General features: G+C 21.9%; 1 protein-coding gene across 5 annotated transcripts in view; it reads left to right on the plus strand.

Moving 5' to 3' along the window:
- LOC122498264 overlaps window positions 1-23,886 on the plus strand; it is a 191,129-nt gene that overhangs the window by 119,905 nt on the left and 47,338 nt on the right. For all 5 annotated transcript variants that reach the window (XM_043605921.1, XM_043605925.1, XM_043605922.1 and 2 more), the window contains 4 exons: window positions 2,989-3,253; window positions 3,480-3,681; window positions 7,925-8,146; window positions 10,980-11,129. In XM_043605921.1, the coding sequence (XP_043461856.1) occupies window positions 2,989-3,253; window positions 3,480-3,681; window positions 7,925-8,146; window positions 10,980-11,129 (839 nt within the window). The remainder of the gene's footprint in view (window positions 1-2,988; window positions 3,254-3,479; window positions 3,682-7,924; window positions 8,147-10,979; window positions 11,130-23,886) is intronic.

The raw sequence follows: 23,886 nt of genomic DNA on the forward strand, positions 1-23,886 counted from the left end.
CTTTAATTTCAAATTTTAGAAAATTTCAATATTGAATGAATTTAATTAGAAATTTTAAAGAACTTAAGAATTCAATTGTTTTCAATAGGTAGGTATAATTTTAATAAATTATCAGATTCAATTATTATTGAAAATTTTGATACGTATTTTTTGCAGAATTTCAATGATTATGAATTTTTTGCAAGAATTCAATTATTTTTAATAAAATTTCTCGAAAGAATTCAATTGATCTTAAAATTTTTGATAAAAATTTCTTGTCAGAATTACAATTATTTATTGAATAAAATTTCTCGAAATATTTCCATTATTCTTGAAAATTTTGATAAATTTCTTTGCAGAATTTCAGTTATTTCGAATTTTTTCGCAAGAATTCATTATTTAGTTTCAATAAAATTTCTCTAAAAAATTAAATTTTTCTTCAAAAATTTTGAAAAATTTCTTATCAGAATTCCAATTATTTTAAATTTTTACAAGAATTCAATTGTTTTTCATATAATTTTAATAAAATATCAGATTCAATTACTCTTGAAAATTTTGATAATTTTTTTTGCAGAATTTCAATTATTTTCTATAAAATTTCTTGAAAGAATTCAATTGTTCTTAAAATTTTTGATAAAAATTTCCTGTCAGAATTTCAATTATTGATTGAATAAAATGTTTCGAAAGAATTCAATTATTATTAACATTTTTTTAAAAAAATTTCTTGTTAATCTCAATTATTTCGAATTCTTTGAAAGAATTAAATTGTTCTGAAATATTAAAATAAATTTTTTCGTAGAATTTCAATGATTTTCAATATTTTTGCAGAATTTCAATTATTTTTAATAAAATTTCTTGAAAGAATTCAATTGTTCTTAAAATTTTTGATAAAAATTTCTTGTCAGAATTTCAATTATTGATTGAGTAAAATTTCTCGAAATATTTCGATTTTTCTTGAAAATTTTGATAAATTTCTTTGCAGAACTTCAATTATTTTGAATTTTTAGCAAGAATTCATTATTTATTTTCAATAAAATTTCTCTAAAAAATTAAATTTTTCTTCAAAAATTTTGAAAAATTTCTTATCAGAATTCCAATTATTTTAAATTTTTACAAGAATTCAATTGTTTTTCATATAATTTTAATAAAATATCAGATTCAATTACTCTTGAAAATTTTGATAATTTTTTTTGCAGAATTTCAATTATTTTCTATAAAATTTCTTGAAAGAATTCAATTGTTCTTAAAATTTTTGATAAAAATTTCCTGTCAGAATTTTAATTATTGATTGAATAGAATTTTTCGAAAGAATTCAATTATTATTAAATTTTTTTTATAAATTTCTTGTCAATTTCAATTATTTTGAATTCTTTAAAAAAATTCAATTATTCTGAAATATTTTAATAAATTTCTTCGTAGAATTTCAATTATTTTGAATTCTTCGCAAGAATTCAATTATTTTCAATAAAATTTCTCGAAAGAATTCAATTTTTCTTAAAGTTTTTGATAAATATCTTGTCAGAATTTCAATTATTTATTAAGTAAAATTTCTTGAAAGAATTCCATTATTTTCAATACTGTTTTAATAAAATATCAGAATTCAATTATTGTTAAAAAAATTTGAATAATTTCTTGTAGAATTTCTATAATATTTAATTTTAGAAAATTTGACTTTTGAACGAATTTAATTATAAATTTTAATAATTGATAAATAATTGAATTTTATAAAAAGTCACTTTTTAATGTCTTCATGTTTCTTTGTGCGAAGATTAATAATTAAAATTTTTATTAGTTAATTTAAAAAAAAATAAAGTTGAATTTTCGCAAAGTTTTTTTAAAAATCCTGAAAAATGAGATTTTTGAAACCCTTTTTCAATTCTGTTGTTGTAATTATAATTTTATTTTAAAAATTTTTTTCGCAATATATTCAATTATTTTCATAAATAGTAAAACTCATTGCAGAATTTTAATTATTTTAAATACAATTTTAATCGAATTCCTCGAAAAATGTAATTATTCTTAAAAATTTTATTTAAATTTGTCGAAAGAATTCAATTATTTCTAAGAACTGTAAAAAAATTCTTCTCAAGAATTCAATTTAAATAGAAAAATTCTTCAGATTTACTAAATTCTTTTGAATATTATTTTTAAAAAAAATTCTTCACAAGAATTCAATTATTTTCGTAAATTTCCATAAAATTCTAAAAAATAATTCAATTATTTTCAAAAGTAATAAAAAATTCTTTGCAAAAATTCAATTATGTTTAAAAATTTTTCTAAATTCTCCTCAAAATTTCAATTATTTTTATAAATAATTAAATTTTTTTCGACAATTCAATTATTTTCAGAAATTTTAATAAAATTCTACGCAAACATTTAATTATTTTCATAAATATGTAATAACATTCTTTGGAAGAATTCAATTACTCTTTTATAGATAGTAAAATTCTTTGCAGAAATTTAATTAGTAACAAAACATTTTTAAAAAACACAGGAAATGAAAAGTGTTGTTTTAACCTGAATTCGGGTGAAAATAACACGCAACAAATTTTACCCTCGTAGGGTAAAATTTGTTGCGTGTTATTTTCACCCGAATTCAGGTTAAAACAACACTTTTCATTTCCTGTGAATTGAATTAATCAAATTTTCAATTATAATTATGAACAGACAAGATTATTTTAAAAAATTGAAAAAATTCTTTCTTTAATTTAATTATTTTCTAAATTTTAAATAATAATTATTTAAAGAAACATTATTTTCAAAAAATTTAAAGAAATTTGTTAAAAGAATTTAATTATTCATTAAAAACTGTAATAAAAAATTTGGAAACCATTTATACATTGATTTATGTTCGAAATCAAATTAAATTTGATGAGAAAAAAAACAGGGGAAAATTAGGAAAAAAACCGGGAATTTTGTTGAACGAAAATAGTAGACACCTTGTATTTTCTAAAGACAGGAAAGAGAAATAATTTTTTTTATTTAAATAAATAATTGTTTTTGTTGCAGGCAAAACGAGGCCAATAGTGGCAATGGAAGAAACAAGTCTTCCTCAATTAATAGTACCTGCTTCTCACACGGCACTGTCTCGCGACTTGACAGTTATGATATTGGATTTACCATCAGTTAGTCCTCTAGAAATTCCGGACATATTGAAATCAACAACGACAACAACAACGTCAACATCAACAACAAATATTCCCGTAGATGAAGACAGTGAAGATTACGATTTCGATAAAACTGAAGACGACATTCAAACACCTTACGTTCTCAGGTTTGTTTTTCTAAATTAAATATAATTTTCTTCGAATTAAACTAGAATGTGTAATTTTAATTTGTAATTTTTTAAATAAAATTTTACTTTATATTTTTGTATTATAATTATATAGTATAGTAAATAAAATACAATATTTATACTTGATATGTAATATAATAATAGAACGTATATATTTCAATGGAATGAGAATACAATTGACAATTGTGACTATTTGTTTGCGCAGAGTTTTGAGACTGGATGAATTTACATCGGAGTTGGTTGGTCAAGTTCCTGTTGAAACTCATCCTCCGACAGGTGGCAATCTTTCCCTCACAATACCCTGTGGTTTCTTCTCTCGTGGAGGTACCTATTCTATTCGTCTTCAATCAAAGTCCGAACCCCCACCACCGAAATTCGCCAATATTGCAAATCTCCACCAAGTTCAGGTAAATGAATCACTACTTTCCATATCAATTGAATTTTATTCTTTTTTCTTTCAAATTCGAAAATAAAAAAATATAAACTAATAAAACAAAAAATATTTGAACCAATAATTTCAGTATTTTAAGCAAATATGAATTTATTTTTCGCAAATAAAAAGAAACTTAAGTAAATATTATTTTTATTTATGATAATAAACGAGGTTATTCGAATCGAATAAATTTTATTTCAGTCAAATAGTTTTTTTAGTATAATATTAAAAATAATAATGATAATATTTAAAATAATAGAAGAAATAATAATAACTGAGATAATGATAAAATTTTAGATAAATATGAAGTTTTGGGAGCAAAAAATTAATGTATATAAAAATATTTTTAAAAAAACAACGATGAATAGTAAAGAGACAATGAATAAAGTAAAGAGAGAAGAAAACCATTTCTATCTGACTTGTACCGTATTTTACTACTTGGAAGTGGAACAAAATAATAATTAATCCAAATGAATAATTAATTGAATTAAAAGTTTCTTCAACCACAGTCCCTGTTTCATTACAGCTACCACATTTATATAGTAAATTCTAGTTGAAATTTTGTCTGACTAAAAATGCCTTTTACTACTAACGAATAGACGATAGAAGTTCTAATGCTTTGACCATTAAATAATTATCAAATTTTAATAAAATTATTTCAATTATTAAATTTTAATTTATTTAATTATTTCAATTATTAAATTTTAATTTATTTAATTATTTCAATTATTAAATTTTAATTGATTTAATTATTTCAATTATTAAAGTTTAATTTATTTAATTATTTCAATTATTAATAATACAATTTTTTTGGAGAAGAAAAAGTAGTAGAAAAGTGTAAGACAAAACTATTTTTATAACAAACTTGGTTCAAATTATAATGTTATTCAAAAAATTCAAGTTATTTGAATCAAATACCTATACATTTTTTCAGATCCAATTATAAAAATTAGTTGAACTAAGTAAATATTTTTCAACTAATTTGAATTTAATCAAATAAAATTTTTTTAGTGTTCTGTATTTTTCTACTATAATTTTTATTGTGTGGGTAGTAGAAAAAGTAGTAGAAAATATATATAGAAGAAAAAATACGACAAAATAATTTTTATGTCTGACAAAAACAATTTTTTACTACTGACAGTAAAATGATAGTAAAACTGTATTGTCTGACTAAAATGGAATTTTTCTACTGAAATGAACTTTTCTAGATTTTTAATTAACTTGTCTGAGGAATTTCTTAATTTTCTACAATGAAAAAAAATTAATGTAAAACGTTCTTTGTCTGACTAATCGTATTTTTTACTACTAATATATATATAAGTTTGGCAGGATTTTTAAAACCGATTTCACCGACTAAAGAGGTATTTTACTACTTCAAAATATTTTCTGAAGGGAAATCTTTTAAATAATAAAAGTGAAATAATACGAATTGAGAATACACATATTGTCTGACTAAATAAGGAGTTTTACTACTGAATTTTATATTTTCTTAAAGAAAATCTTTTAATAGTGAACTAATAAGAATTAAAAATGTATTGTCCGACTAAATAAGGAGTTTTACTACTGAATTTTATATTTTCTTAAAGAAAATCTTTTAATAGTGAAATAATACGAATTGAGAATACACATATTGTCTCAGTAAATAAGGAGTATTACTACTGAATTTTATATTTTCTTAAAGAAAATCTTTTAATAGTGAAATAATAAGAATTAAAAATGTATTGTCCGACTAAATAAGGAGTTTTACTACTGAATTTTATATTTTCTTAAAGAAAATCTTTTAATAGTGAACTAAAAAGAATTAAAAATATATTGTCTGACTAAATAAGGGGTTTACTACTGAATTTTATATTTTCTTATAGAAAATCTTTTGATAGTGAAATAATAAGAATTAAAAATGTATTGTCTGACTAAATAAGGGGTTTTACTACTGAATTTTATATTTTCTAAAAGAAAATCTTTTAATAGTGAAATAATAAGAATTAAAAATGTATTGTCCGACTAAATAAGGAGTTTTACTACTGAATTTTATATTTTCTTAAAGAAAATCTTTTAATAGTGAACTAAAAAGAATTAAAAATATATTGTCTGACTAAATAAGGGGTTTACTACTGAATTTTATATTTTCTTAAAGAAAATCTTTTGATAGTGAAATAATAAGTATTAAAAATGTATTGTCTGACGAAAAACTACTTTACTACTCATATGTAAATTATATTATTAAAAATCATTTTGTCCTATTTTCCCTATTTAATTTTTTCTATTTTAATTTTTCCTTAAGTAAACTATTCTTTTTATTAATTTTCTACTATTTTTTCTTACTAATTTTTCTACATACTTCTACAGTTTGTTTCTGACTGAATCTTAGGATTGGAAATCGATTATTTCAAACAAATTTAAATTTTTTTTAGTGTATATTCTTTTTATTTTTTATTTTTTTCTACCCTTTTTTCTGAAAACTGAATTTTCTTGATACTACTGACGAATGTCAGTGGTTGAGAAAAAATGAAAATTCAGTTGGAAAACGTGAAGAAAAACTTTTTACATTAAAACCGTTGTATTATTAATTATTAAAGAGCATTTTGTCTGACCGTAACTGTCTTTAACCACTGCTCAATAGTTAACTGTCAAAAAAGCGTAAATGCTTTAGCTAACTAAAAACACTTTTTACTACACTGTAACCATAATTACACAAATTGGAATCGTGTGGTCTGACTGAAATTGGATTTTACTACTGATATATAGAGAGAGATCGTAAGTAATTAGCAAGTCTGACTGTGAATCACTTCTACCACTGTTGCTGAAATTAAATTATTTATAAAAACATTTTGTCCCTCAGGGTAAATTTTTAGCTTAAAATAACAAGAACATAAGCCGTTATTGTCGAATTAAACATATGTAATTAATCAATAATGTAAATATTAAATAATAAATAATCAAAAATTATAAATAATAAATTATAATAAATCTAAATTAGAATAATTTAAATAATAAGAAAATATTAAATAATAAGTAATAAATAATCAAAAATTATAAATAATAAATTATAATAAATCTAAATTGGAATATTCAATTTAGAAAAATTTGGTTTAAAAAACTTTCTATTAAAAACGACATCAATCTTTTTTTTTTTAAATGAAAATGAAATAAAAATGAACGAAAATTTAAAAAAATAAAAATTTTCCATTTGTGTGTATTTCTCTAATTTTTCAATAAGAAAATATTTCGTGAGAGACTTTATAATGTTACAGTCAATTTTAGCTGAGGTTTAAAAATTTTTTTTTCTGTCTTGGCATTTATCATTCCATCTTTTTAAAGTTTTTTTTTTCTCCTTTTTTTAAATTGTTGTCAAGTTTAGCGAATTCCTGTACTCTGATTCAATTCCCCTGTCGTCTGAAAAGGAACTCTTGCATTTTACAGAATACTTATTTCAAATGCGAAATCTAATAACGTGCGACGACTCGCAATTTAGAAAATTGAGTCTCTACTTGCGTTTGTATGTAAAATATCATAGAATATAGTACAGAAATACGCTAATATACATTCACTATTACAATGTTTAATTCAATATTTAATATTTATTCTTCCTTCTCTTTATAATATTTCATATAATTTTAATTAAAATTTTCTTTTATACCATTTTCTTATATTTCGCGTATTATTTGAATAATTACACTCCTTTTATCGTTCATTATTACTTTCATTATTAATTCATTTTTATTTTCACTTATTTGTCGATTTCGAAGGAAATAATTTATTACGTATGAATTTATTATTCATATTTTTAATTGTTGTTTATTATTATGTTACAATTTTTATTATAATTAGGTACTTATTTTTTTAAGAAAAAATTAATTCGGAGAAATTGTTAACTGCTTCTTTCACCTTTGATAAATTCCTTCTTCGTTAAATTAATTTTTTAATATGATAATCAATTTTTTTATCAGAATGTATGAAAATAATGTAAACATTAAAAATTTAATTTTAAAATTAAAAATTAAATATTTAATTTAAGAAATAATTAACAAAAAAATTTATAAATGCTAATGAAAGTTCTTTTTATGTAGAATTGAAATCACACGAACGTTAAGTTTCTGATTTAATTTGCTAATTAGTTTTTGTAATTTCCAAACCGCTTTAAATAAGTTTTCTAATTGCGTTTAACGTTGGTGTACATGTTAATTTAAAAATTTTGTAATTGAATCATTATTTTGCAGATGAGATCAACTTTGGATGTAAGATGGCCGATTCCATCTCTATCTATAGAACCACAACATTTGGAAACTTATCCTATTCAACCAGTTCTAGCAACTTTGGAATATACAGGAGTTTCCTGTCAACCTTCCCCGGGGGTTCCAATTACAACTTATTCATTGCAACTAATTTTTTGTGGCGTCAGTGTTCTGTCCTGCGATCCTAGAAATAAAACACTTGTACAGGTAATTGCTTCAGAAAGAGAACAAATTTATTGCACTTGCTTCATAGTAATTTAAATAAAATTGAATAATTTATTTTTAAATAATAATTTTTATAGAATTTTTGGATAATGATAATAAATAGTTTTAGTTATTGAGATTTTTATTTTACTATTAGATTATAATTTTTATTTTTACTTACTTTACAATTTTTATCCGATTTTAATTTTTATTGTATTTTTATTTCAATTCAGTTTTTATTTGATTTTTATTTATGTTTCAATTTAATTTTCATTTTAATACAATTTTTAATTTAATTAAATTTGTACATAAATTGACTTTTTAATTAAATTGAATTTTTTATTTTAAATTAGTTTTTATTTCAATCGAATACTTACTTTCATTCAACTTTCATTTCAATTTGATTTTAATTTGATTTTTTATTTCAATTCAATTTTTATTTCAAAAGTTAAATTTTTATTTTAATTCAATTTTACTTTAATTTGATTTTTATTTAAATTAAATTTTACATTAATTTCATTTTTATTTAAATTCAATTTTTAATTCAAATTTTATTTTATTTCAATATCTATTACATTTCAATTTTTATTCAAATTGAATTTTTATTTTAATTTCAATTTAATATTCAGGTATTTCAATTCAATTTTTGTTTCCAATTAATTTTGATTTGAAAGCAATTCTTATTTCCAGTTAATGTTGATTTTAATTCAATTTTTATTTTAACTCAATATCTATTGTAATTATATTTTTATTAAAATTGCATTTTTTTCAATTCAACTTTTGTTTCAATTTAATTTTTCCTTAATTTCTGTTTCAATTTGACTTTTAATTTAATTTCACTTTTATTTTAATTTTTATTTCTATTTTGGATTTGAATAGAATTTTTAATTCAAATGAATATTGATTTTAATTCGATATGTAGGGCTTATAATTTAATTTTTATGAAAATTGCGTTTTTTTCAATTCAACTTTCGTTTCAATTTAATTTTTACTTAAATTTTTGTTTCAATTTAAATTTTATTTTAATTTAATTTCAACTTTAATTCCATTTTTATTTCTAATTAATATTGATTTGAATGCAATTTTTATTTTAAATTAATTTTAATTTCAATTTTATTTTTATTTTAATTCAATATCTAGGTCTTACACCTAATTTAATTTTTATGAAAATTGTATTTTTTCAATTCAATTTTCGTTTCAATTTAATTTTTACTTATATTTTTGTTTCAATTTGACTTTTATTTTCATTTAATTTCAATTTTAATTTAATTTTTATTTCTAATTAATATTGATTTGAATGCGATTATTAATTCAAATTAATTTTGATTTCAATTTAATTTTTATTTTAATTTAATATCTAGGTATTATAATTCAATTTTTATGAAAATTGAAGTTTTTTTCAATTCAAATTTCGTTTCAATTTAATTTTTACTTAATTTTTGTTTAAATTTGACTTTTATTTTAATTTATTTGCAATAAATTTTTTATTTCTCATTAATTTTGATTTGAATGCGATTCTTAATTTAAATTAATTTTGATTTCAATTTAATTTTTATTTTAATTTAATATTTAGGTATTATAATTTCAATTTTTATGAAAATTGCATTTTTTTCAGTTGAAATTTAGTTTCAATTTAATTTTTACTTAAATTTTTGTTTCAATTTGACATTTATTTTATTTTCAATAAAATTTTTATTTCTAATTATTTTTTATTTGAAGGCGATTTTTAATTAAAATTAAGTTTTATTTCAATTTAATTTTTGTTTAAATTTAAATTTTCTGAATTTTTGTTTCAATTTGACTTTTATTTTAATTTAATTTTAATTTCATTTTTATTTCAATTTAAATTAATTTTGATTTCAATTTAATTTTTATTTTATTTTAATATCTATGTATGATAATTCAATTTTTATGAAAATTGCAGTTTTTTTCAGTTCAACTTTAGTTTCAATTTAATTTTTATTTAAATTTTTGTTTAAATTTGATTTTTATTTTAATTTAATTTCAATTTTAATTTTATTTTTATTTCAATTCAATTTTTATTTCTAATTAATATTGATTTGAATGCAATTTTTATTTTAAATTAATTTTGATTTTAATTTAATTTTTATTTTAATTAATATTTAAAATAATTGTAATTGAATTTTTATTTTAATTCGACTTTTATTGAAATTAAATTATTATTTTAATTCAACTTTTGTTTCCATTTAATGTTGCTCTAATTTCCGTTTTGATTTAATTTAAATTTTACAATATAATTTTGATCTTGATTTAATATTGATTTCAACTTGATTATTATTTAATTTTTATTTGAATTGAATTTTGATTTTAATTTAATTTTTATTCATTTTTTTAATATGAGCTGAATATTTATTTTAATTCCATGTTGGCTTTAACTTTATTTTGTTTAAGATTTTCCAAGAAATAAATTTCCAAGTTGAAAAAATATAAAAAATTTCTGTTTTAAACTACAAAAAAATACGAAAAGTAAAAAGTTCTAAATTAATAATTTCTAACATTAAAAAATATGGAGTTTAAAAATTAAAAAACTTAAAAGAAATTTAAATAAATAAGCACAAAATAATATTAAAAATGTAAAAATAAATAAAAATTAAATTAAGTGTTAGAAATAAAAATAATAATCTTCTTGTGTCGTAAAAAAAGAAAAAAGCAAAGAAAAAAGCTCAAAGGGAAAAGAAAAAAAATAATGATTGTATTTCACGTTGAGAAAGTTTACTTTGTGCACTTTTGTTTAATTCCATACATATTGGCATAAGCTTTTGGTAATACTTTTAGAACACGAATGAAGTTTAGCATTTTTTTTTCTGGGTTACAGATGCTTTATACGGAGGAGGTAAAAGGATTTCCTACACAGAAGGTCGTAAAGCTACGATGTGAATTTTTTGGTTTGGCCGGACATTACGCTCTGAGGCTGAAACCCTCGGAAGCTAATCCTAATGCTCCAACTACCAGTGCCTATATTAAGGTGAGTGTCCTTGTATTCTCCTTTCGTTTACACGTGTAATTCACGAAAATTCAAACCTCCTCGTCTCCTCAACTCGTCAAATTCACGTTTTCAAATGTTTTAATGAGAAACTTCAAATGAATGGAAATTCACCGAGATTGAGAATTTATAATTTTGCATAAACATATATATATACATGTACATTTCATATATGTACTTACTTAGTACCTGAAATGAAAATTAGAGCAATGAGTATTATTAATTATTTTTTTAATTATTAATATACCACATTTATTCTAGTTTCTTTCAATTCCAAAAATAATTTCCTTAATTCAATTATTTTTATAAATAATAAAATTTTTTCAATTATTTTCATAATTAATAACATTTTTTCAATTATTTTCAATAAAAAATAATGAAAAATTGTAGAAAATAATAATTGATTTGAAATTATGAAAATAATTTTTAAAAAAGTTACTGTAATAATATTCAATGATTTTATCACTCGGTAATCTTTAATTATTATAAAACATAAAGAAATCGATCACTCCGAGTCTTCGACTCGGAGCAATCGCTATCTTCATGTTTTATAAAAATATTCTTATAAGTTATTGAATTAAAAAAAATTTGAATTTGAATGTTTTGAAAAATTTTAATTCCTACGGAAAAATAATATTTAAATATTTATTTAAAAAAAAGTTATTGATGTTTTCGAATAATTTTACAATTAAAGAAATTCGTAAATAAATGTAACAGAACATTATTTTTTTTGAGTAAAATTTTTTCCTTTATTTTCTAAAAATTTAAAAAGTTTCAATTTCATTTTCAATTAAAATTTGTAATTGACAAATAGAATAGAATATGAAATGTTTCTTTTTCAAAAGAAAAGAATGGGTTCCTGAACAATATTGTTATTGAGAAATAAAAATTATGCGTACCTATATTTCTTATTTCTTAATTATAATTTTTTAACAAATTAGCAATTTTCTATTTTTTATAAATAGAAAGGAGAAAAATTTGCATAATTTACATCAGCCAAATGAAATTTGTTATAGAAAAAAGTATATAATAAACAAAATTTATTTGCTAATTATATGTAATTTTTTTGTTTTTTAATTTAAAATATTGTTTTCGAATGAAAGAATGAAATACGAAGATTATTATTATAGTTAATTTTAATTTAGAATTTGAATACAATTGCCTATGGTGGAAGGTACTTTTCCATTGAAGTAGGTAAAGTTATTAAGGTCTGTGAAGCTGGCCGAACCACTTTTATAAAAATGAATTTAAATTATACCATTAATTAGTGCTCAATTAGTGCTATTTTTGTACCATATTGCCGAATTTAGTGCTCAATGTTTATTTAAAAAAAACAATGGTTCTGCTGAGTGAACGTTCCGCTGGCCGGACCATAACGAAAAACGCTTTAAAAACGCCAACAGAATATTTATAAATAGCCTATTATTTAGTGCTCAATTAGTGCTCAAAGATTAACAAAATAAAAAATTTTTTTATTAATTATTTATTTAAAAAAAAAAAAATTTTTTGAATGAGTGAGTAATCCGTTAGCCAGACCATAACGAAAAACGCAATAAAAACACCAACAAAATATTTATCGATAGCCTATTATTTAGTGCTCAATTAGTGCTCAAAGATTAACAAAATAAAAAATTTTTTAATTAATTATTTATTTAAAAAAAATTTTTTTTCGATTGAGTGACTAATCCGCCAACCGCACCATTACGACAGACACGTCAAAAATCACAACAAAATATTTATCAATACCCTAAAATTTAGTACTCAATTAGTGCTTAAATATTAACACAATAAAAAATTGTTTATTAATTATTTATTTATAAAAAACATTTCTTCGAAAGAGTGAACACGTTAAAAATGTTTTAAATTCGTTTTATAATTCGTTTTCTTAGCCTATAATTTAGTGCTCAAATAATGTTCGCAGATTAAGAAAATAAAAAATTTTTTTTATTAATTATTTATTTAAAAGAAAAACTTATTCAAATGAGTGAGCGAACCGCTATCCGCACCATTACGAAAAACACATTAAAAACGCCAACAAAATAGTTATCAATAGCATATTATTTAGTGCTCAATTAGTGCTGAAAGATTAACACAATTCAAAATTTGTTTATTAATTATTTATTTAAAAAACTAACTTATTAGCTTATTACTAACTCAGCGATCCGCTGGCCGGACCATAACGAAAAACACGTTAAAAACGCCAACAGAATATTTACAATTAGCCTATTATTTAGTGCTCAAAGATTAACACAATTCAAAATTTGTTTATTAATTATTTATTTATAAAAAACATTTCTTCAATAGTTCTAGAGTTCCTGATAGTTTTTAGAAATAGTTCCGGCAATTAAATAGTAAAAAATAAGTTTTTTCATAATAGGGGGCCAACTTCACGCAGTCCCTCACTATTGAAAAAGTGGATTTATAATTAGAGTTTTGAGTTGTTCTAATAGAGTTCTAGAGTTCCCTACATTTTATTCGAATAGTTGAGCCATGTTAAGTTGGCACTACTTTTTTGAAAAATCAAAAATTTTACAAGAGTTCTAGGCACTTTGGTAATAGTTCTAGAGTTCTCTAACGATTATTTAAATAGTTCTGATAATTAACAATAAAAAAAGCGACAATGAAAAATCATAGTGCTAACTTTGCATAGCACTATGATTTTTGCAAAAAAGAGTTCTGACCTAATATTCTGAAAGAGAATAAAGAGTTCTAGAGTTCTTTACTAAAAAAACAAGAGTTCTGCAAAATTTCAAAAGTTATTAACAAATTAAAAAAAGATATGAAAATAATATTTTGCAAGTTCTGAATAGAGTTCTGGCATCGTCATAAAGAGTTGTATAAGAATTTCTTGTGACATTTTGTTTTAAATCCAAAATCAAAAAAGTTACAGGACTTTGAAGATTTCAAGAAATTAAAAAAATTAAAAATTCAGAATTCTGAGGATTTAATGTTTAATAATTTTGGGACAATCATGTTGCACTTTCCTCAAACAGTTAAGTCCTGTAACTTTTTTGATTTTGGATTTAAAACAAAATGTCATTAGGAATACTAACTTATAGAACTCTTTATTATGATGCCAGAACTCTAATCATAACTCTGAATTTTTAAATTTTTTGAAAATTTTAAAGTTCTGTAATTTTTTGGATTCTAGATTTAAAACAAAGTGTCATAAGGAATACTTATAGAACTCTTTTTAATGATGCCAGAACTCTTTTCAGAACTTTCAGAACTCTGAATTTAAAAATTTTAAAAATTTATGAAAATTTCAAAGTCCTCTAACTTTTTTGATTTTGGATTTAAAACAAAATGTCATTAAGAATACCTATAGAACTCTTTATGATTATGCCAGAACTCTTTTCAGAACTCTCAGAACTCTGAATTTTCAAATTTTCAAATTTTTTTAAAATTTCAATGTCCTGTAACTTTTTTGATTTTGGATTTAAAACAAAATGTCATTAGGAATACTTATAGAACTTTTTATGATGATGCCAGAACTCTTTTCAGAACTCTCAGAACTCTGAATTTTAAAATTTTGAAAATTTATGAAAATTTCAAAGTCCTGTAACTTTTTTGATTTTGGATTTAAAACAAAATGTCACTAGAAATACTTATACAACTGTTTATGACGATGCCAGAACTCTTTACAAAACTCTCAGAACTCTGAATTTTAAATTTTGAAAATTTTAAAAAACTTCATAGTCTCGTAACTTTTTTGATTTTGGATTTAGAACAAAATGTCATTAGACATACTTATAGAACTCTTCGCAACGATGCCAGAACTCTATTCAGAACTTGCAAAATATTATTTTCATATGTTTTTTTAATTTGTTAATAACTTTTGAAATTTTGCAGAACTCTTGTTTTTTTAGTAAAGAACTCTAGAACTCTTTATTCTCTTTCAGAATATTAGGTCAGAACTCTTTTTTGCAAAAATCATAGTGCTATGCAAAGTTAGAACTATGATTTTTCATTGTCGCTTTTTTTATTGTTAATCATCAGAACTATTTAAATAATCGTTAGAGAACTCTAGAACTATTACCAAAGTGCCTAGAACTCTTGTAAAATTTTTGATTTTTCAAAAAAGTAGTGCCAACTTTACATGACTGAATAGTTCTGATAATCCGAAGTCATAAACAAATAATTGAAAACACGAGAATTTTTCAAAAAATCTAAAATGTTACGTTACAAGAGTTCTAATTAGAGTTCCGTTAGCCCCCCATCTAGATCAATAAAAAACTCTTATAACAATTTTTTCAAAACCTAAAAACTACAAAACTACAAGACTTTTATGTTTTAAAAGAAATTTTTTTTTTTTCAATTGAAAGTTCTATGAGTTCTAATCAGATTTCTGTGAGCCCCCAATACTGTTCGATAAAATAACTATAATAGGTAACAATTTTCTTAAGACCCAAAAACTACTGAATTACAAGACTTTAAAGTTTCAAAAAAATTCATTTTTTTGTTAAATTTAGAGTTCTAAGAGTTCTGATGAGAGTTCTGCGAGCCCCCAATAGTGTTCGATAAAAAACCCTGAAACCAATTTTTTCAAAACCTAAAAACTATTAAACTACAAGACTTTTATGTTTCAAAAGAAATTTGGTTTTTTTAAATTGAAAGTTCTATGAGTTCTAATCAGAGTTTTGTGAACCCCAAATCTTCAGACAACTACCAATTGCTTGGTCAATAAGCTTTGTTTTACATATATAATTACGCACCATTATGTATATCAACCTAAAAAGAACAATTAAACACTTTTTTAAAATTTGCAATGGCATTAACAGGATTTTACCGTGCCGTATTATCTCTATAACTATCCTTGCCCCTTGAGCGCATATTTCAGTTTTTTTTAAATTTTAAGGAACGACGTGAATTAATTTGAAAATAAATACAATATTCGTGTTCAGCAGGAAATTCCACTCCGAAAAACACTTACGTAAATAAATATTCTGAAACTCTAATATAGAAAACAATATGATAAACATAACGTTGACATTTTAGCAAAATAGACTATTTTCAAAAATAAACTCCTAACTTCGCAAATGGTGACAGATTGACTTCCAATTTTTACTATCATCTTTTGGTGTTAAAATGCGAATATACCATGAATTACTCGATTTTTGAGCATAAGCAAAAACTTACTATCCTTGCCCCATCCTCCCCTGTATAAAAAAATAAAAGTAAAAAAATATATAAAAATTTTAATAAACTATAAAAATTAAATTCATCAGCTAATGTCAGGGTATTTATTGACATTTGATTTTACCAAAAATTATCATACTGATGTCAGATTAACCCTTTAAGTTGTAGTTAAATAAAAGTCAAATTACACATAGATTATGACGTAACTAAATGAGAGAGTAAAAAATGAAACGTCAAAATTAGGTCAAAATGATAGGTGTAAGAGCAAACACAATTATAAAATTACCTTACATTGTTAGGTCAGATGGCAAACTTCACCTCATCATTAAGTCTGCGCGCGGAAATTGTTTGACAAATTTTGACGTCTAAGTCAAAACTGCCCTCAAACTTGACCTAAATTTTTAGGGTAGCGGGAATTCTTTGTCAAATTTTGATGCGTAGGTCAAAACTGCCCTCAAAATTGACCTACATTTTGAGGGTAGCGAAAATTGTTTGTCAAATGTTGACGTCTAGGTCAACACAGTCCTCAAAATTGACCTAAATTTTGAGGGGAAAACTACAGGTCAACTCTCGACCTGTAGGTCAAAAAATCTTGAAACAGCGGCGGCGATATCTTTTTGTAATATAGAGAGATAATATTATATAATATATTATTATATATTATAATCAGCGACCCTAGAAACCTTAAGGTACCAAGTTTCATAAAAATCCATTAAAAATTTTTTCAACAAACTTTTGGCCCGAACAGTGGAAATCTCGTTGATAGCCAAGGGGTTAATTTGTTAATAACTTTCGAAATTTTGCAGAACTCTTGTTCTTTTGGTAGAGAACTGTAGAACTCTTTATTCTCTTTCAGAATATGAGAACAAAACTCTTTTTTGCATAAATAATAGTTCTATGCAAAGTTAACACCAAGTTTTTTCATTGTCGCTTTTTTTGTCAATCATCAGAACTATTTAAATAATAATCGTTATAGAACTCGAGAACTATTGCTAAAGTGCCCAGAACTCTTGTTAAAATTTTGATTTTTTTAAAAAGTAGTGCCAACTTTACATGACTAAGTGTTTGAACTTATTCAATTATTCAAAAACAAATTAATTTCAAACCTTAAAGTCTTGTAATTCAGTAGTTTTTGGGTTTTGAGAAAATTGTTATTAGGGTTTTTTCTCGAACTCCATGAGTGGCTCACAGAACTCTGATCAGAACTACAAGAACTCTTAATTTAAAAAAAACAAATTTTTTTGAATCTTCAATGTCTTGTAGTTATGTAGTTTTTAGGTTTTGAAAAAATTCTTATTAGGGTTTTTTATCAAACACTATTGGGGGTTCACAAAACTCTGATTAGAACTCATAGAACTTTCAATTTAAAAAAACCAAATTTCTTTTGAAACATAAAAGTCTTGTAGTTTAATAGTTTTTAGGTTTTGAAAAAATTGGTTTCAGGGTTTTTTATCGAACACTATTGGGGGCTCGCAGAACTCTCATCAGAACTCTTAGAACTCTAAATTTAACAAAAAAATGAATTTTTTTGAAACTTTAAGGTCTTGTAATTCAGTAGTTTTTGGGTCTTAAGAAAATTGTTACCTATTATAGTTATTTTATCGAACAGTATTGGGGGCTCACAGAAATCTGATTAGAACTCTTGTAACGTAACATTTTAGATTTTTTGAAAAGGAAGGGAACTCTAGAACTCTATTAAAACAACTCAAAACTCTAATTATAAATCCACTTTTTCAATAGTGAGGGACTGCGTGAAGTTGGCCCCCTATTATGAAAAAACTTATTTTTTACTATTTAATTGCCGGAACTATTTCTAAAAACTATCAGGAACTCTAGAACTATTGAAGAAATGTTTTTTATAAATAAATAATTAATAAACAAATTTTGAATTGTGTTAATCTTTGAGCACTAAATAATAGGCTAATTGTAAATATTCTGTTGGCGTTTTTAACGTGTTTTTCGTTATGGTCCGGCCAGCGGATCGCTGAGTTAGTAATAAGCTAATAAGTTAGTTTTTTAAATAAATAATTAATAAACAAATTTTGAATTGTGTTAATCTTTCAGCACTAATTGAGCACTAAATAATATGCTATTGATAACTATTTTGTTGGCGTTTTTAATGTGTTTTTCGTAATGGTGCGGATAGCGGTTCGCTCACTCATTTGAATAAGTTTTTCTTTTAAATAAATAATTAATAAAAAAAATTTTTTATTTTCTTAATCTGCGAACATTATTTGAGCACTAAATTATAGGCTAAGAAAACGAATTATAAAACGAATTTAAAACATTTTTAACGTGTTCACTCTTTCGAAGAAATGTTTTTTATAAATAAATAATTAATAAACAATTTTTTATTGTGTTAATATTTAAGCACTAATTGAGTACTAAATTTTAGGGTATTGATAAATATTTTGTTGTGATTTTTGACGTGTCTGTCGTAATGGTGCGGTTGGCGGATTAGTCACTCAATCGAAAAAAAATTTTTTTTAAATAAATAATTAATTAAAAAATTTTTTATTTTGTTAATCTTTGAGCACTAATTGAGCACTAAATAATAGGCTATCGATAAATATTTTGTTGGTGTTTTTATTGCGTTTTTCGTTATGGTCTGGCTAACGGATTACTCACTCATTCAAAAAATTTTTTTTTTTTTAAATAAATAATTAATAAAAAAATTTTTTATTTTGTTAATCTTTGAGCACTAATTGAGCACTAAATAATAGGCTATTTATAAATATTCTGTTGGCGTTTTTAAAGCGTTTTTCGTTATGGTCCGGCCAGCGGAACGTTCACTCAGCAGAACCATTGTTTTTTTTAAATAAACATTGAGCACTAAATTCGGCAATATGGTACAAAAATAGCACTAATTGAGCACTAATTAATGGTATAATTTAAATTCATTTTTATAAAAGTGGTTCGGCCAGCTTCACAGACCTAGTTATTAAGCATTGGACAAACTAGACTGATAGAGTGTATTATGTATAAATGTTCAGTAAGTAATTTCTGCTGATGAAGAGATTCTGGCGCTACATCTATTTTAATTTACATTTTTACAACTGACTTGAATTGAAATTTTTTTAATAGAAATGTATACAGTATTACTAATTTTAATTAAACACTCCAAATAAAAAAATAAAAATGGAAATTATTAGATTTTATGAATAGAAATAGTTATTTGGAGAATTTTCCTCTCGAGGTATTTATAAAAATGTTAATTAAAAAATAATTTAAAAAAATTTGAAAAATATTAATTAAAAGTTTAATATAAAATAAATATAAAAATATTAACTATAATAATCTTTGTAGTTATTTATTCATTTTGTCCGAAGTTTGAATGTAGACTTTTGTGAATGCTTTTGTGCCTTTTGATAGAAAATATGTTTTTAGATACAATATAAATTTTTTTTTTTGTTTTTATTTTTTAATTAGTTGAAAAATGTGTTTATTAATCTATAAAAAGTTTTGATTTATTATTTCACTTTTATTTTGCGTTTTTTTTTAATATTAATTAATTTCATTTAATATTAATTTTTTAATTATAAACATAAAAAATCTGGAAATTAAAAAAAACTTGAAATATTGTTAATTATTCAAAAAAACTTTAGTATATTTTTTGTTAAACAAAAATTTAAAAACTTATTTTTATTTTTTTTCCACAGAAATTAAAATTTCAAATAATTTCATTGAAAAACCTCATGAAATTTAATTATTTCTAAAAACTGCAACTGTAATTCTTTCAAAACTTAATTATTTTGTTAGAATTTTTGAATTAAATTATTAAAAAACTTGAAGAATTTTTTAAAGAAAAATAATATAATTAATAATAATTTTTTAAAATAAAAATTTTAATATTTTTATACTTTAGCTTCTCTTAAATTTTCAAGGAATTTAATTTAAAAACCTTTTAAAATTTAATTAATTCCTAAAATTCCTGTTATAACGCTTTAAATATTCAATTACTTTATAAAATTTTAATTGAAATTGTTTTTAAATCAATTCTTATCAGAATTCATCGACGAGAATTATTGAATTATTTAAATGGAATAATTTTTGTAAATTCATGAAATAATGTTTCTTCAAAAATACAATTATATTTATAGATAATTTTTAAAAACGAAAAAATAAAATTCTTTAAAATATAAAATTTTACAAAATTTCCAATTATTTCAATTTTTTAAAATTGTTTTCGGGAATTTGAGTACTTATATCTTCAAAAAATTTTAATTACTATTTTTCGAAAACCTAATTTTTCAGAATTTCCAAATTAAATCTTTCAAATTTCAATCATTTTTGACAAATAAATATTTAAATACTTAAAATTTTGCTTAAAATGTCGAAATACTTTCAATGTATAATAATTTTTTATGAAAATTTTAACTGTAAGTCTTCCAAAATTCTTTTCTTCTAAATAAAATAGAAAATTGTTAAAATATTAAGATTAGAAAATGGAAAATATTTTGTATATTTTCTGTTTTTCAATCACAATTTTGTTCACAAAATTATGAATTCCTTTTTGAAAAGAAAATTTTGTATAATTCCTATTTCCAATCAAATTTTTTTAACAAAATTCTGTTTATTTTTTAATTTTTGAAAGTGATAAAGGAAAGAAATTTTTATGAATCACATTTATTTTTACAAAACTTTAAGATTTATTTGAAAAATAAGGAAAGTAATTTCTATAATTTCTATTTGTTAATCACGATTTTTAACGAAGTTATAATTTTTTTTTTTGGAAATAAATAAAAAAAATTACATAACTTCTATTTCTACACCACAATTTTTGTTTACAAAAATCTCAGTTATTTCTTTTCAAAAAAAAAGGAAATAAATTTGTAGCGTTTATATTTCTCTGACAGAATGTTTTAACAAAACTTCAATTTTTTTTAGAAGTAAGTAAAAAAATTGGAAATAATTTCTATAATTCTTAATTAGAAGTTTTTAACAAAATCTCAAGTATTTTTTTAAAGAGTTGAAAAATTAGTTTAATTTCTATTTTTTAATCACGATTTTTAACAAAATTCTATTTCCTTTAAATAAATGAAAAAAATTGCAACAATTATAACCATAATTTTTGTGAAAAATTTATTTTTTTTTAGAAAAATATTAAAAATATTTCTCGTGATTGCACTTGTGCCACGGTTTTTATTAATTTTTTTATACAAGTAGCCACTTTGAATATATTATTATATTTATTATAAATTTCTGTTTTTTGATTTATGTTAAATAAATACTTGAAAAGAATTTAAATTTTATTTTATTTCATAAAGAAAATGATAATTGTTAATAGAGATTATTGTTAAATATTTATTGACATAGTTAGAAATTACACAAGCGCGTTATTTTACACAGTATAATAGAAAGTAAATATAAAATTATAAAAATGTTATAAAAGAATTTCATTAATTTGATGCGAGAGAAAATTTTTTTCGATCCTGTAGAAAATATTAAAAGTAGAGTAAAACACTTTAATAAGTTATAAATAAAAAAAAAACAAGGGAAAAGGAAAAGAAGATTTTTTTTCCTTCTTTTTTTCTGTTTTTGAAATGGATAAAGAGTTTTTAAAATGTTTACTTCACTTTGAGATCAAGAAAACTTTACATTTACAAAAGAAAACTTCTGAAAGTACGATAAAACAGGAGAAAGAAACTGATAGTAAATCTTTAAAGATTTATCTTTTTCTTTAACTGAATCGAAACCTAGTTCTTTAAAAGTTTTGAGATCCACTTTCAAATGCAGTTTCTATACAATACTTAACTTCAATTCAAGAAATTAAATCAAACAAATTTATTTTAGATATTAGATAAGTTTCTATTTGAGATTGAAACTTGATAAATCAACTAAATTGAGCTTTTGTTACAAATAGAATGCTTCATTTGATGTTCATCTACCACGAATAATATTCCTCTCTAATTCTGAATCAGTGAAAAGGGCATTATAATTGAAATTAGTTGAAAATTTTTAAGTTTCAAATTTTAATTTTAATTCTTAATTATTTTAATTTCATTAAAAGTAAAATTTAATACAAAAAGTTTACTTATAAAACAGGAAAAAATGTAAAAAGTAAAGTAAAAAAAAAAAACTTTTTACTAATTTTAATTTGTGGACAAGTTTTAATTAATTAATTTTAATTTATAAATAATTTTCTAAAAACTTTCTTGAAGTTTTTTAGAAGCTTTTTAAAGTTTTAAATTTTATTATCAATTTTCTTTTATTTAATCACAATTTTTTTCGTTTTAATAATTTATTATTAATTGTTTTACTCATCACTTTGTAATTTTCCTACACAATTACCAATATTGAAACAAAAAAGACATTTTCCAATAGAATAAAAAAATTAAAAATACATACCTCGTTAAAATTGTCAATTGCATGAGACATAAAAATTTTTCAACTCTCTATAGCTTATGAATACTGAAAATGGAAACATTGGTGGATAATTTGAAATTAATTAAACAGCACAAAGAGTATGAATGTTCCATTTTATATAGAATTAGTTGGCTCTTTGTGACTCAAAGGGATCAGTAAAATCCTTCACACAGATATATAATTCAACTTTCAACAAATCCTAGTCGTTCATTTAAACTTCAGCTTTATCATTCTGTATAAGAACAAAGTGTATTTTTATTGGGACAAAGAAAACAAGGATTTGTAATTTTAAGAGCCACTGTTTTCAAACTACCTGAATAAATAATGTAGAAGACTTTCGATTAATTTCATCCTAAAAAGAGGAAAAAATATCTTTAAATATTTTAATTGTCGATTGTAACTAAATTTACTATCAGTAATTTTTTTATATTTTATATTTTGCTTGATTATTGAAATTGAGTTATTAAAATAAGTTAATTTTTCAGAATTTTCCTTATCTATACAAATTAATTATAATTTTATTTTTTATTTTTAATTATTTACAATTGAGTTATTAAAATAATTGAATTATTGAAAATTTACTTGTTTAAATTAATTAATTTTCAAATTTTAATTATAAAGTTTCAAGTGATTAGAATTGATTAATTAAAATTAGCTAATTAATTAGTAATAAGTTATTAGAATCAGTTAATTATTCAGAACTAGCATATTTACACGCGCGCTTGAATATTTACTCCCCATTGTTAATTACAAAAACTTTCTTTTTTCAAATTTATTAAAAATTTATTATTTTTTTTTTTGAAAAATATAATTTTTTGAAATATAATCGTTCAAAAATACGTTTATATTTTTGATCAATTTTCAAAAGTAATATAATTAAATTCTTTTTATCTTCAAAAAAATATTAATTACAATTTTTCAAAAACCTAATTTTATTAGAATTTCTACCTTCAATTATTTAAAACTTCAATAATGTTTGTTAAACAAATATTTAAAAACTTATTGCTATTTATTTTAATTTAAATTTTAAATAATTGCAATGTAAAACATTTTGAAGTTATATCTGAAAACTGTAAATGCAATTTCTCTAAAAGTCAATTATTTTACTCAAAAATTTAATAATTTTTAAAGAAAAATATACATATTCATAATTTTTTAAAATAAACTTTTAAATATTATTATACTTTTACAGCGTTTAGAATGTTAAAAAGATTTCAATTTAAAACAATTTTTA

This window comes from Leptopilina heterotoma, unplaced genomic scaffold (assembly GCF_015476425.1).
Source record: "Leptopilina heterotoma isolate Lh14 unplaced genomic scaffold, ASM1547642v1 Lhet_144, whole genome shotgun sequence".
In the NCBI taxonomy this organism is placed as follows: Eukaryota; Metazoa; Arthropoda; class Insecta; order Hymenoptera; family Figitidae; genus Leptopilina; species Leptopilina heterotoma.